Source organism: Theobroma cacao, chromosome 1, assembly GCF_000208745.1.
Source record: "Theobroma cacao cultivar B97-61/B2 chromosome 1, Criollo_cocoa_genome_V2, whole genome shotgun sequence".
Lineage (NCBI taxonomy): Eukaryota > Viridiplantae > Streptophyta > Magnoliopsida > Malvales > Malvaceae > Theobroma > Theobroma cacao.
Genome location: NC_030850.1, coordinates 29,743,734 through 29,763,997, shown reverse-complemented (window position 1 = coordinate 29,763,997; position 20,264 = coordinate 29,743,734). Strand labels below are relative to the sequence as shown.

At 33.7% G+C, this 20,264-nt stretch overlaps 3 protein-coding genes across 4 annotated transcripts; 1 reads left to right on the top strand and 2 right to left on the bottom strand.

The window, feature by feature from the left end:
* LOC18613357 (cyclin-U3-1) lies at nucleotides 6,527-9,040 on the top strand. 2 transcript variants are annotated; one of them, XM_007050554.2, is made up of 3 exons: nucleotides 6,527-6,977; nucleotides 7,847-8,259; nucleotides 8,578-9,040. In XM_007050554.2, exons 2-3 carry the CDS (start codon nucleotides 7,859-7,861, stop codon nucleotides 8,831-8,833), a joined length of 657 nt encoding a protein of 218 aa, XP_007050616.2. In that variant the 5' UTR covers nucleotides 6,527-6,977; nucleotides 7,847-7,858; the 3' UTR covers nucleotides 8,834-9,040. The 2 variants fall into 2 exon arrangements, with proteins under 2 accessions (XP_007050616.2, XP_017982788.1); XM_018127299.1 differs by lacking the exon at nucleotides 6,527-6,977 and adding an exon at nucleotides 7,712-7,730.
* Nucleotides 9,207-13,364, bottom strand: LOC18613356 (DAR GTPase 3, chloroplastic). The gene is made up of 9 exons (XM_007050553.2): nucleotides 13,068-13,364; nucleotides 12,849-12,977; nucleotides 12,619-12,735; nucleotides 12,368-12,511; nucleotides 12,191-12,277; nucleotides 11,672-11,787; nucleotides 11,003-11,184; nucleotides 9,966-10,023; nucleotides 9,207-9,715 (listed from the first exon to the last, which is right to left on the bottom strand). The coding sequence occupies exons 1-9, from the start codon at nucleotides 13,221-13,223 to the stop codon at nucleotides 9,592-9,594; spliced, it is 1,113 nt and encodes a 370-aa protein (XP_007050615.2). The 5' UTR covers nucleotides 13,224-13,364; the 3' UTR covers nucleotides 9,207-9,591.
* On the bottom strand, nucleotides 13,755-18,887 carry LOC18613355 (ARM REPEAT PROTEIN INTERACTING WITH ABF2). Its single transcript, XM_018127290.1, has 19 exons — nucleotides 18,553-18,887; nucleotides 18,296-18,450; nucleotides 18,018-18,190; nucleotides 17,816-17,936; nucleotides 17,664-17,738; nucleotides 17,484-17,578; nucleotides 17,277-17,352; nucleotides 17,013-17,120; nucleotides 16,679-16,807; nucleotides 16,516-16,584; nucleotides 16,282-16,341; nucleotides 15,999-16,122; nucleotides 15,726-15,865; nucleotides 15,130-15,193; nucleotides 14,901-14,980; nucleotides 14,609-14,673; nucleotides 14,406-14,523; nucleotides 14,178-14,302; nucleotides 13,755-14,066 (listed from the first exon to the last, which is right to left on the bottom strand). The coding sequence occupies exons 1-19, from the start codon at nucleotides 18,794-18,796 to the stop codon at nucleotides 13,970-13,972; spliced, it is 2,118 nt and encodes a 705-aa protein (XP_017982779.1). The 5' UTR covers nucleotides 18,797-18,887; the 3' UTR covers nucleotides 13,755-13,969.

The following is a 20,264-nucleotide window of genomic DNA, read 5'->3' as shown; positions in this document are numbered from 1 at the left end:
TTTTTATGTGAATAGTTAATTTTAGTTTTTAGATGAAATTGCAAATAAAAACTTTTTTCCGTAAATCTTAATCCTCAATAATAATATTTAATGAGACTTTTTTTGTATTCTCGCTTACTTTACCTTTCAATAATTTATAAAATTATATTTTTTTCACATTTATTTTTTATTTTATTCAACTTTTTTCTACTAACTCCATTTATTTATTTTTTTCTTTTATAAAATTTATATTTAATTTTTTTTATTTATTAAAAATATTATCAAGATAGTTTTTACTTTTTATAGCATTTATGCATTAAATGTATCAAACGCTATAGTAATTACTTTTCATAGCACTTGTATAACAGTTGTAGTGGAATTGTATCTTTTATAAAAGTTCTAACTGGACCAAATAGACTCATAGTATTAAGTATGGAGGTGAACGATTATTAATTATCCAATTAATGAGCAGCGCAGCATTATTATAGAAGTTGATGAGTCACGCAAGTAGCATCGGACAGTGAGAAACTGCTTTGGGGTGAAAATTAATATTTGGATGCTAAAATTAGATGGAAAAAAAAAAAAACAAAAACAGAGCTTCAATCGTACCTAACATAGACTTGACAACTACCAAATCATATGTTGCTTTTAGGGTGCCCAATCTCATGATCAAGCTGCAACATTTGTTTGGGGAACAGTTTATGACATTGCTTCTAAAAAAAGTTGCATTAGCATTATTTATTTTATTAAAATATAATATAATATAATATTATTTTATATAGTTAAAGCTTGACATGATCATATATGAAAACCGACACATTGCCAGCTGTAAACTAACATGGTCTTGTTCAAGACAATGTATGGCCGTGGTTTTTGGTGAAATGGACGTGTCAACTATTTCACCTTTTTTTCTTTTCACTTCCATTTTGTATTTTGTTTGTTTGCTCGCTATTTGTTAATACAGAATAAATCATGTGAATATATATATATATATATATATATATATCGTCATCAACAAGTAATAACATCTACAACGTCTTTTTCTTTTTTCCTACAATTCTGATATAAGTGAAGAAAAAAAATGCAGTAATCCTTTTTAAAAAGCATCCAGCCATATTAATTATCAAATACAAAATAATATTTCAATGATTTGCATGATTAGTAAATTTTATGTATAATTATTTATATTAATTCAAAATTTATTGTAACATGAATTTAAAACATACTTAATTTTTTTTGGACAGAAAATACATTTCATTTGTCATGACTCAGAATTCCTATCGAGCCCGTAACAACCGTCGCGACGTCCCGATAGATATTCATTACCTGAAATGTCAATCGAAACCTTTCAAAGCTTAACACCAATTTTTTTTTTGTTTCCCCCTGTGAGTATTAGTTACTAAAATCATGTTTTGAGATATTATAAACTATTTTCAAATCAAAATAGTAGAAAAATAATTTTTTTTTCACATGAGCATTTTGGTCATTTTTTCTCAAAAATCTTGAAATCCGCTAAAAATATAGTATGTGAATACAAAACACATAATTCATGATCAAAAATAAGTTTAAACATCTAAAACCTTCATTTAAAATAAAATTATAATTATTTGGATATAAAAAAAATAAAAAAAATATTCAATAAAATATTTTATTTTCTTATAAAATAATATTTTTAGAGTTATACGTAAATAATTTTTACAGCGTAAAAGTAAAATAAATTCATACATATTGTAATACAGTAAACCAGAGTATTTAATTTAATTTACAATAACTAGTGGGCCCCTGAATAACCAAAAGTAAGGAAGACTGTGACCGTACAGTTTAGAGGATGTAAATCCAAAGGTAACCTCGATGAAATCAGCTATCTATAGCCTATACTAAGCTTGAAATGGGTGAAAAGGATGGTGGTGAGATTATATAATCTCAGTGAGTAAACAAATACCATCTAAAATATCTAAAACTGAGTAAATGGAGACAGATAAAATAGTTTAACATACTGTAATTCATCACCTTTCAACTCATTTCAACCAAATAAAATCAATTCATATAAATCGAGTAATCAATATGGCTTATGATTTTCTTAAAACTTTAGCTCATGCCAAAATTATTCTCATACTCAGTTATTAGGGATACCTTGACCGAGGGCTATCCCAACTGAGATCGTAAAGGCTATTAAAAAGTTATGTACGCATAAATCATATTTTTATTTTGAAAACATAGTCATTCATTGGCGTTGGCTGAGTTCACCCTCACGTGGTGGTTTTACGTGAAGTGAAACTCTAAAGTTATACCTCGAGAGTTACTCTACTCACATCTCCAACCGAGGTAAAATATAACGAGATTTCGTGCCCCTCTAATAGGTTGATCCACAGAAAACTCGCCCACTGCAGCAAGCTAAATCCACCATACAATAAATTTTGCGATAACATGACATGGCAATTATTTTATTTTACAGCCTCTCAAGGCTAAATACACAGTTCATACATTTCAACACAAATATTAATTCAACTATTCATGCAATTATTGTCATAAGCCATTCAAGTAGAACCATAAATTCATAATACATCAAATGGTCTCCAATTACTTTATTTTCAAATCCTTCATTCAATTTCAAGACCATTTACAAAATCATTTTATTTAAACACATTTTGTTTATAAAACCTAAAAATTAATCATTTAAACTCATTTTTCATAAATTTCATAAAATCGAATAAAAACATACTTTAGATAATTAAGATGATGATAAGGTTACTTACTATTTCGGGAGTCGAATTCCAAGTACTCCGATTCTTGATCCTCGGATACTATCTCTTTACTTTTGCCAGAATGCTCACCACCTAGACATAATGCACAATAAACCAATTACTACATTGTGCTAAATTGTTATAAAACCAATTCAGGTTTTATGATAATGTATGAAATGGAATGCAAATTATTCAAATTATTGTCTAAGCACGGTGTTCTACACAAATTCAATTGTGTATCTAAATAAAACGGTATTGACCTAATTCGATCTATCACTCGATTAATTGACCAATATGTCCAATTTAACTCCAAATAATTTCATTTTTCTCCTAATACTCCAAATCATCAAACACAAATTAAATAACTTGAAATATGGTAAAATCATCCTCACATTTTCTCTTGGAAAATTTGGCCATGGTGGGTGCATCAACACTATAATTTTTCCTACTTGATTCTCACACCATAAATCACTAATTTCTAACCAAATCACTTGAAATAAAATCAAAATCATTATCAATATTCCACATGGAGAATTTGGCCAATGATAGGTGATGGAAGAACATGAATTTTTCTTGTTGACTTTTTATGCTACACATCACTAACTAACTAAAAACACTAAAATATCTTAAAATCTAACCAAATCAAGCATCAAAACTCCTCCCCCCATGTCCGGCCAGCAAGGGTATCCTCATGCAAACTTGTTTCTCAATCATGAAAAATGAAAAAGAATGCATAGGAAAGATAGATTACAAGTTAGAATTGAAAAATCTTATCTTTTTCCACTTGTTTTCTTGAATTTTCACACTTTTCCCTTGAATTTTTCCACCTAGGGTTTTTGTTATTCTTTTCTTCCTTTGTTCTTCCTTTGGCCAGCCATATGAAGAGAAATAGGCTGCTTTTATGCTAATTTATAAGGAAAATAATAAATGGATGAGAATTTGACACATATCACCATTCCATTGGTCCATGTGTCATACTTAGCCATTAAGTAATCTCTCTACACCACTTAAATTTTCTCAATTATCCATGATAATATTGGGTAAAATTCATGTGCTGGACAAGTGTTGGGTGGTGTAAAATTACAATTTTGCCCTTGGGGTGGCAAAATAATTATTTTACCCCTATGCTCGAAAAAATGTCGGAATTAAAATTTTTACTTCTCAAACTCAAATTATGTTCTAAATAGTCAATCTTGATCAAAAACTTCTTCCAACATTCCAATTTTAACCTCGGGTGGTAAAATGATCATTTTGCCCCTAGGTCATGAAAATTCTAATTTGACTTCAAATCGATCATCGAACTCCGAATCACTATTTTAAGTCATTCTGGGGTTTTAAAATTCTCAATTTCATCTTAAAATCTCTATTTGGTCTAGTTCGAGACTTAATTCAACTTAATTGTATCATTTGGTACATTGTCATCCTTTAACGATTTTCGAGATACCCAAGTAAGCAAACATGCATTCTTATGTAAGAATGACATAATAAACATGTTGTAGAGCTGGGCTTGACATCATTAATTCCATATACAGTGAGATAATCAATATTAGACGAAGATAAGCATCCCACCCCTTATGTTTCTCATCCCATGGAGTTGAGCCTCGTTAAAAACCTTGTCATAGTAAACCTTGTGGGACAAACCTATGATAAGGAAAAAAGAGTACTCATCTACTATGGAATATTACAATTTCTTATACAAATTCAATTTGTCTTAGGAACATGTTTCTATCATTATCAACAGCTTTCTGGATTAATACTGGTAATTCTGATAAATATTTCCATTCTATCATCTCATCCACCATTCTTTTAGCTGTTTGGGCAATCGAATGTGTTGTTCGATTGGTCTCTCTTGGGCAGAAATCAATGGCTTCACAGTTTATCCTCTCCATAAAAAATGCACAATCTTCAATCAAGTGACCCAAAGCTCCAGTATTTTGCTTTCTATTTATCCATCTTGTAATTACCTGATTATCCAGATAAATATCAGTAAGCATAATATGTTCTTTATCACAATAAATTAAAGCCCAAACCGAAGCCCTTAACTCAGCTTCCTCTACACTTGCACAACACTGCATTTTCCTTCTAGCAACACAAAGAAAACCACCATTCAACCTTCTTATGATAAATCCAACACCCACTCTAGTTGTTCCGTCTACTTGGTCCATTAGTTGTTATACTAACTAACATACTTAATTATTAATACATGACTTGATAATAAAAATAATACTAACTAAATTAACTATTAAGTTAATCTGTTTACAATTCAAAGAGTTAATTTACACTTGAACATTTGATTTACTGATTGATGCATAATCCCTTACTTAAAGAGTATAATTCGAATCCCCTTTCATAATTATAAAAAAAATTAATTTACCTTAATTTGGATAAAATACAAAAAATAAAAAAAAGTAACACACACATTTTCATTTTATAAGAAATTTTGGCATCATATAGCCACAATTAATGTTTCCATTTTTTTTATCTTTTTAAATTTAATTAAGAAAAGCCTCTCCTATGTTTTACCTTGAATGTGTATTATCGAAACGCGTAACTGTCTTTTTGCTCATGAAAACATTGCATGTGCTTTGGCCATTTATAATAATCTAGTTTCTTTTCTTTCTTTTTTCTCGTTCAATGCAGCAAAAAAAAAAAAAACGATTTATTTTTTTTAAGTATTTCTCTCTCTCCCTCTCACAAATTAATTCAAAACGCTCACACCAAAACAACTCAATTACGTTGGAGTGGCCTAATCAAGCCTCTAAAGTCTAATGCTAACACAACACCTCACAAACAAAATAGTGTAGTACTGACTACTATTGTTTTATTCTCAACTTAATTAGTGGGTGGTGTTTCACAAGAAGGGGAAAAAAATAAAATAAATAAACATCGCTAGGGCTTAGAGAAAAGCAAGAAACCCTAAAATTTATTCAACTCGCAATCTTTCATTCGATTTAAATTGATTTTTACTTTCATACTCAGTTTGGTTCAATTATGGATCCACAAGTGTAAGAAAAATATTTGACTCAAATTAAATTTCACTTTTAAATCACATTCAATATGAAATTTCATTTTTTATAAAATAAAAAATATATATTTTATCGTTAAATTTACTTTAAAATAATTAAAAAATGAAATTGACAAACTGAATAAATAAATATAACTCAAATTTTTAAAAAATAAAATCAAAGGAAATGAAGCAATGGATATTTTATTTTATTTATGTATTGTCAAAAAAGAAAATAAAGAAAAGAAACGGTTTTTTAAAAGAGGAGTGAACCCCACTGACGGGACGGTGGCTAATTTTGCGGCACAATTTAATACTGCCGCCATACTAGTAAATTACAAGCGAATGCAGGTCCACCCTTTTTCTCTTCTTTCTGAAGTTGCATGCAAATTACGACTCGTCTAATATCAGCTTACTAATCTTTCAATGGGCTTAGTTTTAGGCTTTTGTATTTCTGCAACATAAGTTTACTAATTGTTCTTTTTGCAATATTGTTTAATATAATATGTATACTTACAAATTTTAACTTATAACACAGAGAAAAATGTAAATATGAAAAATTTACTGGATGTAAATACACTGCAATATAATTTTATAAATTATAAAATTATTTTATATTTTAATATTTGATTTATTAATTTATGTATGATCTTTATTTTAAAAAAATTAAATTCGTATCTTATTCTTCTGAATTTAAAAAAAATTATAGAAAAATCCAAAATACAACTAATCCACAATGGACGGCGACGATGACGTGAGAAATGTGGGGCCGGGACCTTAAGGCAAAGGGACAGGCAAAGCTTGATGAGCATTGAGAAGGATAAAGAACAAAGTAAGAGTTTTATCCTCTTAGCGTACGCTTATCAATGGTGAAATCCACTACCGACAGTATCTTCCGTGTAAAGCTTCAAACACATCAACAGTGAAGAGAGAGAAAGAAGGTGAGATTGAGACACCAACGCAGACTTCCCAATAAAAGCAACAAAGTTAGAGAGAGACTCGTGGAAGGAAGTTAAAATACTCGTAAGCTAAAAAACCTGAACAAATTTATTCTGCCCCTCTCTCTGTCTCTGAGAAAAAAGTGGAAGAGGGAGACAGAGAGAGAGAGAGAGAGAGAGAGAGGAGACAAAATGGCTAAGTTTATGGAAGGATAAGATTTGATCTCTTCCTCTCTCCCTACATCTTCCGTTTATCTTCTTTGTGTGAAGAAACAGATTCCAGGACTTTGTGAAGAGGTTTCTAAAGATTCTGTAAGTTCTTTATGACCTCTATTTGTTTAGCTCAGTGTTTTTTCTTTCCCTTGATGGAAATGGGTTGCCATGTGTGCTAAAAGCTTGTTCTTTTCTATATTTGGGTTTGGTTTTGTAGTTTTTGAGCTGGGTTTTGATGAATAGTGTGTTTTAATCAGATTTGATTCGATGGGTTTTGCTTAATTTCTCATATTTCTTTTTGTACTATTCTGTGAACAAAGCATGGCGAATTTTCAGAGGATTTGTATAGAATTGCGGTAGTTCGGCTGGTTAATTTGTTTCTTTGGGGGTTGTTGGGTATTGAAATTCAAACCTTGTGAGGATGGAGAGCTTACTTGCTTGAAAAGCTTATACATTACTTAATTGTGAAAGATATTTCAACATATCAGATATTGGGTTGGAATGAAAAAAGGGCACTGAGATCTGATACCTAACTTGGTCCATGGGAAGAAGATCAATGTGGCGCGAAGCTGCAGGTCCTCTTTTGCAACATGGACTTGGTACCCTCTTTATGGCATTGCAAATAACCTCATAACATGCCTCCTACTCCATGTTTATGTAGGTTACTTGTTGATCCAGCAGATAGGGGGCACTGAATAAAATTTCCCACCAAGTAGATTGCTACTGATATGAGAAGAAATTGCATTCCATTACATTCTTATATTTCTACTCTAATTGCCCTGTTTGATTCAAAAGTTTTACTAGTACTTTTTATTGTCCAAAAGAATATCGATTTGTTTTACAATCGACATGGTAAATACTGCTATTACTTGGTGTTATTCTTATTCAATCTCTCGCTGTCTCATACTTTGATGATGCTTTTATCACTCTTTGAGACTAATGAGCTCATTAATGTTGATCTTTTGCAGTTCAGGCTAGCTATGGGAACTCTTGCAATTGATATGGAGGGTGTAGACGCAGATATATACCTTGCTTTGGGACTCAAAGAATTGGGTAAAAGAGCTATTGGAACTCCACGGATTTTATCACTTCTTTCTTCACTTCTTGAGAAATCTGTCCAGAAAAATGAGATGCAATCAGAGACAGTAGACATTAAAGATAGTGTTGCAATCTTTCATGGGTTAAGAGCTCCCAGTATAAGCATCCAGCAGTATATTGATCGCATCTTCAAGTATGCTGGCTGCAGCCCTTCGTGCTTTGTTGTTGCATACATTTATGTGGATAGATTTGTTCAACAAACTGATGTGCATTTGACTTCCCTTAATGTTCATCGGCTCCTTATAACAAGTGTTATGGTAGCAGCAAAATTTATTGATGATGCGTAAGTAGTAATCTTTCTCACAACTGATTACTGATACTGAACTCTTTACCACTGTTCTAAAAACTAGGGTTTCTTGGGTGGAAATTTATAACACTTTTATAGAAAATTACGCATAGATTTTGGGTACCTTTTCTTTTTTGTTTGGTTAGTTGGGATTTTATGGGCTGATAGCCCTATTAGGAGAAATATCTATTAGATTGTCTCGACGCTGTTTGTATATATCCTTTTGAGCATGTATCTCCTAATATGAGATGAAATTTGGGTTAGAAGAAAAGTATATCCGGTTTTGCAGCATTTCATTCCACGCATCTTTTGCAGGTTTTTCAACAATGCCTATTATGCCAGAGTGGGAGGGATAAGCACAGCCGAGTTGAACAGGTTGGAGATGAAATTTTTGTTTAGTCTAGATTTCAGACTTCAAGTAAGTGTCAACACATTTCAAAGATACTGTTCTCAGCTGCAAAAGGAATCTTCGGAAGGGCATCAAATTGAAAGGCCTATCCGAGCCTGTGGAATTAAAGAGAGTTGGTCAAGCAAAAGTGATACGCAATGCGCTCCTACAATTGCGAGATGAAGATATGAAGTCATCTTGTTGTATAAGTAAAATCCCACGTGATGCTTGAACACGGTTGAAGTTAGAAAACTTGGATGATGAATAGAGATGTCAAATGTAGTTTTAGTGATGATTCTTGAAGAAGCCGCAAGCTTGCTCCCTCGCATCATTTTTTTTCCTTGTGCCATTACTTAGCAATGATTGTTTTATGTTCCACGCTGTTGTTTATTTCTTAGCGTGCACCTTTCGGCGTTGCATCTTGTGTTTTCAGTATCCTCGTGCAAAAGTCATGTACATCAAAGATTGAATTTGTGGTCATGAAAATTAGCTGCTAGAGCTTCCTCCCCTCTGTATGTAATTGCGATAAAAGCTAAATCATATGCTTGGACCAAACTGCGATTCAATTCTCTTCTTGGGATGGATTTAGCCACTTTTTTTTTGTCATTAAGAGGTGTAGTTTACAAGCAATTGCTATACATCAGGAATACAAAATCATACTGAGGTTATTGTAGCAAAGATTAGCAAATTGTCTTCACGGTGAATCTACGTTTTCAATGGACTCCTTGCACATTTAGCCATTCACAAATTTCTCAACCGCCCAGCTGCATCTCTTTAATCAATGTTGTTATGATTTCCACTAAAATAAAGCTGTCTCCTCTATATGGCACCTGGTTTTTCCAACATCAGTAAGCCATAGGTATCTGAAGTCTGTTTCTGACAGCTGTTGTGTCCTCAAGTCTAGACAATTTAAACTTGCCAGCAAGATACATCCAACGGCATTATCTGGGAGGTCTCTCCAGTGCAACCCAACCAAACTTCCCTTTTCGAAAATCAGACAAGACGCGGAATGCTGCTTGCTGGATATCCCCATTGAACAAGCGAAGGGCTACCTTCTCAATAAATCTGAAAGTCAAAAAATTGACAACCAAATCAATCTGGAATTCATGTAAAAGGAAATGCCAGGATGACTTTTAACTCCATGGAAAGCTTCCTAGAGCCATATTATTAATCAGAATGTATAGGACAGGTTTTTATTTGCTTCTGGCAATTTATTTGGTTGGTTTTTTGTTCTTCCTGACTGCTCTTTTGGAATCTTTTCCTGATCATCAGCTCATTTCAAGTGAAGATTATAAGGTGCCAGATTAAGACATACATTTTTCCGCACTGACCATCCACATCCACCTTGTAGCGGTTTTGAAGAGCTTTCATCCCTGCAAAGTAAACATTAAAATCTGTTAGCAGCAGCTAGTTTCAGCCAAAAGAGCCTCAAGGAAAAATGTAGAAGTAAAATTTATGCAAATGAGAATTGGAATCAAACAATCAACTAAATAGTTTCCTTGCTATAGAATACCATGACTATACCAAATTTTTCATGGAGCATAAGTGTTACTTGTTGACAGAGCATTGTTTCTACAGTCCAGAAAAAGCAACAGTTTTAGACAAACAAAAATGCTAAATCTATCAGTTTCAATAAATAATTTAATTCTGCCAACTCTCCCTCCAGCTCTTCATCCAGGGTTTACTGTCTAAAAAGAAATAACTACATAGATTTTCATCTACTAAAAATCACTTGCTTTCATTGCTTTTTCTTCAAAATTCTCCATATACGTTGAGATTTGGCTAGAAAATTTTAGCCCCAAAGTCAAAAGCTTCTCACCTGAATCAGGGTTTCATCCATCACTGATGGGATCTAAGCAATAGATAAAACTTGTTGACATGGTTGCTAGCATGTCTTTGGCCAAGTATAAGGTTGAGAAACAAGGAAAAAGAGGTATGACATCTTATTATGAAATGGCCCTCTTGAGATACCCTGTCCCCATTTTGAATCCCTATTCTCCTGTAACTTTGTCAGTTCAGCTTCCCACAGCTATTAAGATTATCTAATGCTTGTTACACCATCTTGATCCAAAAAATTTGGTTTTGTTCTCACCATCCATAATTTGAATTATGATTTTACCACAGAAGTTATATGTTAACTCTCTCTCATTAACATAAAAGGTGCCAATACTGACCAGCCTATCAATTTAGTCCTTTGCAAAATGTGATTCAAACTGACATTGTGTAGTACAATTCACTTGACATGAAAGTCCTAGCTATGAAACTAGAGTATTTTCTTGACATTTATTGCAAAAAAAAAAAAAAAAAAAACAAAAGCCAGAAAATGAGCAAAACATAATCCATCATGCATACCTACTGTTGGAAGCTTTGCTAACATCTGCACAAGAATGACTGCAACATCAGCAACGTCATATGACCTCTCTCCAATGTCATCACAGATGGCAAGCTTTATTGCAGCTGCTTGATCACTGATTCGCATTGGGAGTATTCCAGGAGAGTCCAGCAACTCAAGATCTTTCCCAAACCGAACCCACCTTTCAAAGAAGTAAAAGAGGTAAACAAATGAGTATAAGAAATATGTTTTATAATGCCAAGCTTAAAATAAACTTTGGAAATGTTGTTTTGTCACCACAAAAGGAAAAACAAAAATTAGTTCTATTAAGATGGAATAATACCAAAACTCTTTAATTCTGAAATTCTTATAATTTATATTTATCCAAGAAAAGAAATACTTATAGTATACAATAAAACTCTAAACAAAATTTCAAACCATTGAACAACTGTAAATTAATTGCACACCATTTCAACATTTTTTTTTAAGAAAAAGTGGCAAAATACCTTTTTATAAAATTTTTTCCACAATGACAAAGTCTGAATTTCTTAGTATTTCACAGTGCAGGATTACACATTTTTCATACTCATTGAATGCTCTGCTTTTCCAAACTCTCACCCCTTCATCTTCTTCATAACTAGTTTCCATCTAAACGACAAAACAGAAAGAAAAATCACCAAAATACATACTTCAGTTCTCTTGTAACTCCAGGTCTAGGAGCTGCTGGACACATTCTTCGTTTCAGCAAACGGTTGATCAAAGATGATTTCCCAACATTTGGATACCCAACTATTCCAGCTCGAACCTGGACAATAATATATAAAAACATAAACAAGTATATTAGCGTTTGATGTGAAGCTTTACAAAATGGATTCAGGCATTCAGCACTGGTTATTCCAAAGAAAATCTATACTGATATATTATCTTTTTCTGATAAGCATTATTAAAGAGATTATCTAAATAATTCTACCAGTTTTACAGACCTAATTCATACAAGTCCAGCAAGTGTTAACTCATTATTGCTCAAAATTCATTAGTCATATTTGGACATATAAAACTTGCAATAAAGCCCAATGAATATTTCATAATGAAGTTTAGAAAATATAAATAAGCAACAGAGAAAACTTGCAAAATGCAGTGAACAAAAGAAGCTAAGACACAACTCCAGAATTAAAAAATAGGCATGCTAACAATGCAGAAAAACCCACCGGACGAGGAAGGAGTCCTTTGGCTCTGCGTTTAACGTTTACACCTGATGCTAATGACTTTGCCAACCGACCTAGCTTCATAGTCCCCTGTGTTTGCCAAATTTAGATAAGTTATTTACCAAAACATGCTCAAACTACAAAAGTAAAAAGCTCAAAGAGAATATCTTATTTGAATACCATTCCAAGTTGCCCATTGGAAAAGACAACCTTCGTCCCCTGCTTTGAGAAATACATTGCCCAAGCATTCCTATCTGCAGTAGATATCATGTCTTCTCTGTTTAAAACTAAAATCCTCCTTCGATTACCAAGCCATAAATCCATCTGTGCTCATTGCAAACTCAGCACATAACAAGTTAACAAAAGCAGCCAAAAAAGGAAAGTGGCAATTCTGCTGAAAACGCAATAACCAAATGACAGAAAAGGCTAACCTGGGGATGAGTAGTAGACAATGGAATTCTAGCATCTCGTACTTCTATAACAACATCCATCAACTTGAGTTGCTCTTTTAGTTTTTTTTCTGTTTTTGCAATATGACCAGGATACCACTGTACCATGTGCCAGAATACCCAACACCCAAAAGAAACAACAAAAAATAAAGAAAATCATTTTTAATGCCCATCAGGAATTTTAATCAAAATAAACAACAACCTACTTATACCTGGACTGGACGCAGTGCCCTGGTCCAGTAGCAAAGATCAGCATCCATTTCAACCCAATCAGCTTCATCTTCAACCGCGCCATCGACATTCTCATTGTCACGCCACATCGGAGTTTTCCCACCGACAATCTGCAATGTTTGGGGATTGAGTTGGATTAGTTATTAAACATAATGAAAACATGAAATTATGAATTAGTTCTGGGAGATGAACAAGCTTGCCCGGATGGTGGGAGGGGGCGAGGAGAGAGAAGCGGTGGCTGAGAGAGCTGTTGTTCGAGAAAGTTTGGGGTCTAGGCTTGGAGAAGCTGGGCATTGAATAAAGTGAATAGGGATTTTGGGAGAGGACAACCACAGTCCTGATAGCTGTACGGTCATCTGTGTATCTCTACAGGGCTGCTCTTCAGTTCGAGTTCCGTTTAGATAAGTATGGAAGACTGGTTATTTTATTAGCTTATTGCATCTTGTGGACTGTTCTGTTTTGACTGAATCTTTGCCTATGAATAAGTTTTTCGAGAAAGAAGCATAAAAATATAAATTTTTAGTGGTAAAACAACAACCGGAGAATGAAGATATAGATGCAATGGGCCAAGAAGTAAAAAAAATCTCATAACATGGAAAAGCTATAAGTGGATTGATATTTTGGGTGAGCCCATGAACCGGCCCACCTAATGCTGGCCAGTTCTTTTATTACCCACAACTTACGCTTCAGCCATAACCCATAGGCCATAGGCGAGGCCCCAAAGCCAAGCTTTTCAATCTGCAGCTGTCCCCATTGATTTAAATAGATTTGTCATGATACATGGCATTTGAACCGGGCGGCGTGAATGGTAGTTTGCATCACAAATCACAGGACTTACATGCTGAAATGGCTAATAAACCTACCTGAAAGCACAGGATAAAGAAGTATGGCGTTGGAATGATGTTTTTCTTCTCTTTTTTTTTTTACTTAATCCAAATAAAAGAGATGTTATTAGTTACAGTGAACAAAATGCACAAAGGGTGTCAGCAAAATTTCTTTACATCAGATCGACCTGTAATTTCTAACTCCTAAACTATTTATACGTGTAGATGGTGTTCCAAGTTCCAACTCTAATGTTAGTCCAAAAGTAAGGCCGAATCATTTATAGTTGTGTTGCGTCAATTTGAACAGTCTTCGCAAGTGCTTTAATAAAGTAATTCCGTATATCTGGAACCATGCGTTGAATCAAACGAGAATACCTGCATGATTCGAACCATGAAAGTGGAAACAGCTTATAGCCTGACAAGTTTTTCGACAACAAAACACAATTTGTCCTCTTATTATAAAAGGGAAGGGAAGGTATAACATACCACGGCTTGGTACTCAATCTTTCAAATTGCTCTAATATGAAAAGTATGCATGCTTCCCGCAGTGTCATGGCATTAAAGGCCTCTGCTAATTCATACATCAGCGTAACGTTCTCCACAGAAATATCCTTAAGAAGGATAATAGAAAGCCATTTCTCTTCAGTCATCAGAATAACAAACAGCATGTATCTGTTATAATCCAAGTACTAGAATTATCACACTAAAACACACCTGGGATATAGCATACTCGCAAAGATGCTTAAGGCCATCAAGAAGATACTGATCAGCAGCTCTAAGAAGATCTTGAGCAATATCAATCTCCACATTCACTGATCCTGTGTATATATACCTAGAAGCACAAGACCAGAACAATACAAGTCAGGTTGTTTGAAGGAATTCATTTTATACTTATAAGGGAAAATTCAAAATTCTACCTCATCATCAACTCAAAAACATGCCATCTGATATTTGGAATCTCCACATCTTTGGCATCCCTCTCCTGCAACCCCAATTTTCATGTTCTTAATACAATACCTTGAGTTACTCCACATCTACAATATTAAAAATTATTTATTGTACTATCTAGTGATGTAATCCTCAAACTTATGATTTCTTTTTCCATCTTGTTTGTTATGTTATGCCTTCTATTTCTATGGATGGTGACAACAAAGTAGCATAAGTTAAAAACAGATCATGGAAAAAATATACTTGAATTGTATAACTCACCCGGTAACCACCATCAAACATTGCACGGAATGTATCCGAAGAAGCAAGAAGACAAATTCTGTGAGCATAGAATCGTTTACCTGAAAGAAGAATATGCAAATTGCAGGTGAATACAACTTAAGCAACAATTTTTTAACTTAACATGAAAGAGGAAATATAAAGATTTAAACACTGAATTAAGAATAATAACAAGCAAAGAGCAAAATCATTTCATAAGAAATGTCCGTACCTTCAACCAAGAAAGTAATATCAGATAATGTAGGATTATTTACATACTGCTCACCCAAGTACACCTGCATTCCAAAAAATTAAAGACAAGAGAAGAACGCTTAATCTAACAGGAAGGACATTTTTAACACCATTCATATCCCAAGCTAATAAAGAATTACCCCTAGAGCATCAAATTTTAATCAGTTTTTAGGCAAAATAATGCCACCCAAGGATTACATTGCTTAAAGTAATAAAAAATTACTGCTATGTAGGATCTAATGTTAAAAAGAAAAAGGTGGCAAAAAAATTAGTTACCAACCTCGTATATAAACCATGACCTTATAAACAATAATAATTAGACAAAAGAATTTGAAATTTAGGACATTTTAGGTGAATATGAATAATAACAGAGATACAGATCATGACAAATTAACTACAAAAAAGTGGTTATAATAACAAAAAGAATCCTATCCTGCTAGTGAATTGTTCATGCCACTCTCAAGAAAAAGCAACCAATAATCTGCATCCATATCATCCTATGCTCATAGAAGAGTTTAAAACAAAACTGAATGTAAAAATGTTCTCACAATAGACCAGCTAGCAGACATAAATTACCTGTGGAGTTGGTGATGGTGGAGCTGCATCTGCAGATGAGAGTGGATTGCCCTTAGTGGCCAACTTATACAAGGCTGCTGAACCATCTTGCTGTTGTTTGAAACTTGTAGACTCAAGAAGGCCCAGTAACAGCTCCAGTCCTGGAAAACATTGATGTGCATTCAGAGAAGCAATTAGATATTAGAAATTCAAAAACAGAAAAAAATGCTAAAGCCAATCATTTTGCAAGAAGAGAAAGTGGTGACAAGAATGGGAACAGAAATTTTTTTTTACCATTATTGTCAACAAAAATATATTGCCGATCATCAGGGACACAAAGATGAGCAAGAGCCAGAGCAACTCGTCTTTGAACAGCCTTGTCTGCTAAACGCATCAGGTATAATAGGTGATTCAGTACCTGTCAAGAGAATGATGCATTAATCTCCCAAACTATGACTTGTAAATGTTTTCACAATTGGATAAATGCCACTTTCTAACTTTTAACAAACAACAGGCCTACCCAAACTGCAAGCACACAACTATGAAAAGGTTGAGAGTTAGCAATAAATAAACTCACTCGTCCGTGAATCTTCTCCTCCAACCTCTTCAATGTCTTTGCCACACAATCTTTAGTCGGCTGCAAGTATTACAGAGTGCCTTAATGAGTAAAACAAATAATCAAAAATGTATGGGCTAGAAACATTTATAATTCTCCTAACTATAAATTCTATGGGTATGTAAAAGGAATGAAACAATTCAATAACCTTGAACATCAGCATATACAAAAGCACAAGAAATTAAAGAAGCAGACCTGGACAATAAACTCCCCTTCCTGGAGTTTCTGAGCACCTCCAGTCCTGATAAGATCTACAACATTATCCTACAGAATAAACCACATGTAAACTTCAATAGACTCCCAGTGCAAGTAAAAACTGCAGTTCAAGTTCAATATATCATAACAGACCAATGGCTACCTCATTATCGGCAAGACCATATAGAGCAAATGCAGAATTATGTTGCAGAGGTCCATTTTTTGAATCAAGAAGCCTAAGCAAGGGCACTAATCCACCATTTTGCACAATTCCAGCTTGATTGTGTGTGTCCTGAAAAAATAATAATTATTATTAAGCATACTTCAAATAACTATTATTAAGCATTTGGGGAAGAAATTAAAACATATATTCATATAGCATAAGATAATAAATTACTGATGGGATAATTTAAGTCCACCGACAGACATAATGCTTAAAGTTCTTATCTAGATAAACTGTTTAAACCAATACAAAATAACAGCAAAGAAATACAAACCTGGGCCAAACGTCCAAGTGCAAATGCAGACATTTCCTGGAGTTGCACATCTGAAGACTGAAGCATTTCAATTAAAGGAGGAATAGCTCCTCTTTGGACAATATGTACCTGCAAGATCTCCATCTTCTTAACTTTTAGCAAGAAAACACATAAGCCCTGTGTTAAAATGTACCTAAAACAGACAATCAACAACAAATAATAATCCATATCCTTCACCTATGAGCACAATTCAAGTATCAAACTAGAACCAAGATCTTAACCGACCTTGCAATCAGAATCAGCAGCAGCAAATTGACCTATTAGTAAAGCCGCTTCCCTTTGGCTCTCCAGACAGCTAGAACTGTTGGCAAAGTAACATTTTAGAATGAGCGTGTACTTGCAATATGATTAAAACTAGAAATATTATGAGACTAATAAAAGACACGATTCTCCTAAGCAAAAAAGAAAACACAATGTAAAACTCAGGATTACCTTAGTAATCCAATAACAGGCTGCAGTGCTCCAGCAAGAAGAACTTGTTTCTTTATACCTGGAGAGGAGTGGACAAGGTTCCCAATCACGCCAACCTGAACATCCTTTATGTGAGTTTATAACAGGAATAGAGCTCCAAAACATGTGTTTGCAGATATAAACACTTAGATGAGAACCAACCGCTTCATAATGAATGGAAACATCCTCAGAGCACAGCATTAGTATGAGGGTGGGTAGAGCATTGCATTCAACAATCTGCAAATTTGCAAAATATATTCAAATCCACAATAGAGCACCAAAATAATACGACATATTGGAAAAGATAACTTTACCTGATTTTTATTCTCATCATTCTTAAATGCTAGGGTCCTTAAGGCCCCAGCAGCTGCCCTCTGCACCTTTACATCATGATGCTCAAGCAACTCAACAAGCGGTGGGATTCCACCCTCAATCCTAAACATATAGAAAAAGAACCATTCAATATGTGATGATTAATAGTACGAAAATTGAGAAGAGATATCCAAACAAGCGAACCTGATGAGGGTTTTAATGCCGGCATTTTCATGAGCAAGATTTGTTATAGCATCAGCAGCTTTCCTTATAACTCCATTGACTGCTCGAGAATTACAACCATCCCTATGCCTTTTTAGTAGATTCAGGAGATAGGGCAGGGCCCCAGCGTCAACTATGAGTTGTTGATGCTCTGGCTACTTAACATGAAATAGCAAACAGAGTAACTACCAATGTAAGTGGGGAAAAGAACAACATTGTAATTGAACCGAAATCAAGTAACTAAAGTCTTCAAAATCAACCTTGACGGCGAGTAGTCCAAGCGCAAACGCACTTCCTTTCTCCACTTCATGCTCTAATGGCATCGCGTCGCCTTCTCTCAACGGTGGTGGCGTTTGAAGATGCTTTACCAGTGCAGGGACCGCGTCGCACTCCACAATCAAATTCACAATATCCTCTGCAATCGCCAAAGAAAATATAATGAAATAAACAACGAAATCTTTGTAACATTCTAAACGAACTGCTACTAAAACAACAGAAATGGAGAATTAAAACATACCGTTCTTGGCGAGTTCGGAGAGGAAGTGAGTGGCGCGTTTGGCGGCGGCGCGATCGGCTTTTGAAAAGGAGAGAGTGGAGTTGAGAAGACCGACGTAAAGGCGAACCTCGTGAAGGAGATCTTGGTGAGTAAGGCGAGATTCGACGACCGGTACCTTGCAGCGATCTGCTTTGCCTTCTTCAAGATCTTGCTCCAACTTCCGCTTCAAGCTTCTTCGTGTTTGGGGCTTCTTCAGGTGATCCATTTGGAGAAATCCAGAGGAAGAATGGAGAGAAACGAAGAGTGTAATCTTGGGAAAGTGAAATATAGGGAGGAAGATTTGTTTTTTTCAAAACAAGCGCGTTTCAGATTTGGGTTTTTATACCGGTAAATTGTTTTGGTGGAGAAGAAATTGGGAAAAGGGAGCCCGCCAACTGTTTTCAAAACTTGCGCTCCCGCCTTTTTCTTACGCTATCTTGCGCCTGCCTAATTTGGGCTTCAGTTTAGATTTTAAAATGGGTTTTTTTATGTAAAATATTTTTGAGACTTATACTTGTTTGAAAGAAGAAAATTTTATTTTAAAGATAAAATATTTTATGGATTAATGAGAAAAATAACCATTGATTCAGGAAAAAAAACTCTTATATTAAGTTCAGTAAATATAATTTAATGAATATTAATATTTAATTTAGATTATTAAAAAAATAAAAATATGTTAATATTTAACTTAAATTTATTTTAAAAATATTAATATTTTAAATTATTCAATACTATTAAAATAAAATAATATTTTTTAATTAAACCATTCAATGCAATTAAAATTTTTATTTATAAATTGAATAAATCTTACTAATAATTATAATAAAATGAAAACATAAAAGTATTTGTTTTGAATGTTTTATACATTGATAAATATTGATATTTTTATACTGAATACATATAAATACAAAATTTAAATTTATTACATAATTGATAAGTATGAATATTTTTATAGTGTTATGTTAAAAAAGTTATGAGATAGAATTTTTTTTTGAAAATTATGATGTACTTTAATTATAAACTAATATTGTATAAGAGTTAAAAGGATTGTGTGAATGATTGTATTGCACTAACCATTAAATAAAATACTCAAATACGAGTATGTTTAACTAATATCTATAAACATTCGTTAACAAGATTCAGACAACTTAATTGCTGTAAACAATTTTTTGAAGATAATTTACCTACATTGGGATTTCATACAAAGCAGATAATAAAAAAACTATTGGCAATAGTGGAGCAAAAATGATCCACACTCACGTGGATGCAAAAGAGGTGTGAGGCAATTAGCAGAATTTACTACCAAGCTGAGAAGCCATGCATTCATCCAACTTCCATTATTTCAATTTTTGGGTAAACAATAATGTGTAGCCCATACCTCAAAGCCTATAACCCAACAAATATGGTTTTACAAGTTAAAAAAAAGTTTGACCGAGGCAAAATACAAGTATCCAATCTATTGTTTAAAACCTTATAGTTGAGGATAAAGTAAAGAAAATTGATACAGAAATTTACAAATTTAAATGGGATAGAAGAATAGATGAAGAGAATACAGATGATAATGGCGATCATATTGAGAAATAGAAGAAATCAAAAATGAAAAACATAGACGTGGGAGAGCTCAAGCCCACACGTTTAGAGTGGCAGACGAAAAAGACTAAACCCATGCCTGAAAGCAGGGACGGAGCGTCCCA

Coding starts and splice junctions, on each gene's coding strand:
- LOC18613357 (XM_018127299.1), top strand. Junction 8,260..8,577: donor GCAAAATTTATTGATGATGC/GTAAGTAGTAAT, acceptor CATCTTTTGCAG/GTTTTTCAACAATGCCTATT.
- LOC18613356 (XM_007050553.2), bottom strand. CDS start 13,223: ATGACCGTACAGCTATCAGGACTGTGGTTGTCCTCTCCCAAAATCCCT. Junction 12,736..12,848: donor GGGCACTGCGTCCAGTCCAG/GTATAAGTAGGT, acceptor CACATGGTACAG/TGGTATCCTGGTCATATTGC. Junction 11,788..12,190: donor AAGGACTCCTTCCTCGTCCG/GTGGGTTTTTCT, acceptor ATTATTGTCCAG/GTTCGAGCTGGAATAGTTGG.
- LOC18613355 (XM_018127290.1), bottom strand. CDS start 18,796: ATGGATCACCTGAAGAAGCCCCAAACACGAAGAAGCTTGAAGCGGAAG. Junction 14,674..14,900: donor TGTTTGATGGTGGTTACCGG/GTGAGTTATACA, acceptor TTGGGGTTGCAG/GAGAGGGATGCCAAAGATGT. Junction 14,067..14,177: donor AGATTGAGTACCAAGCCGTG/GTATGTTATACC, acceptor CGAATCATGCAG/GTATTCTCGTTTGATTCAAC.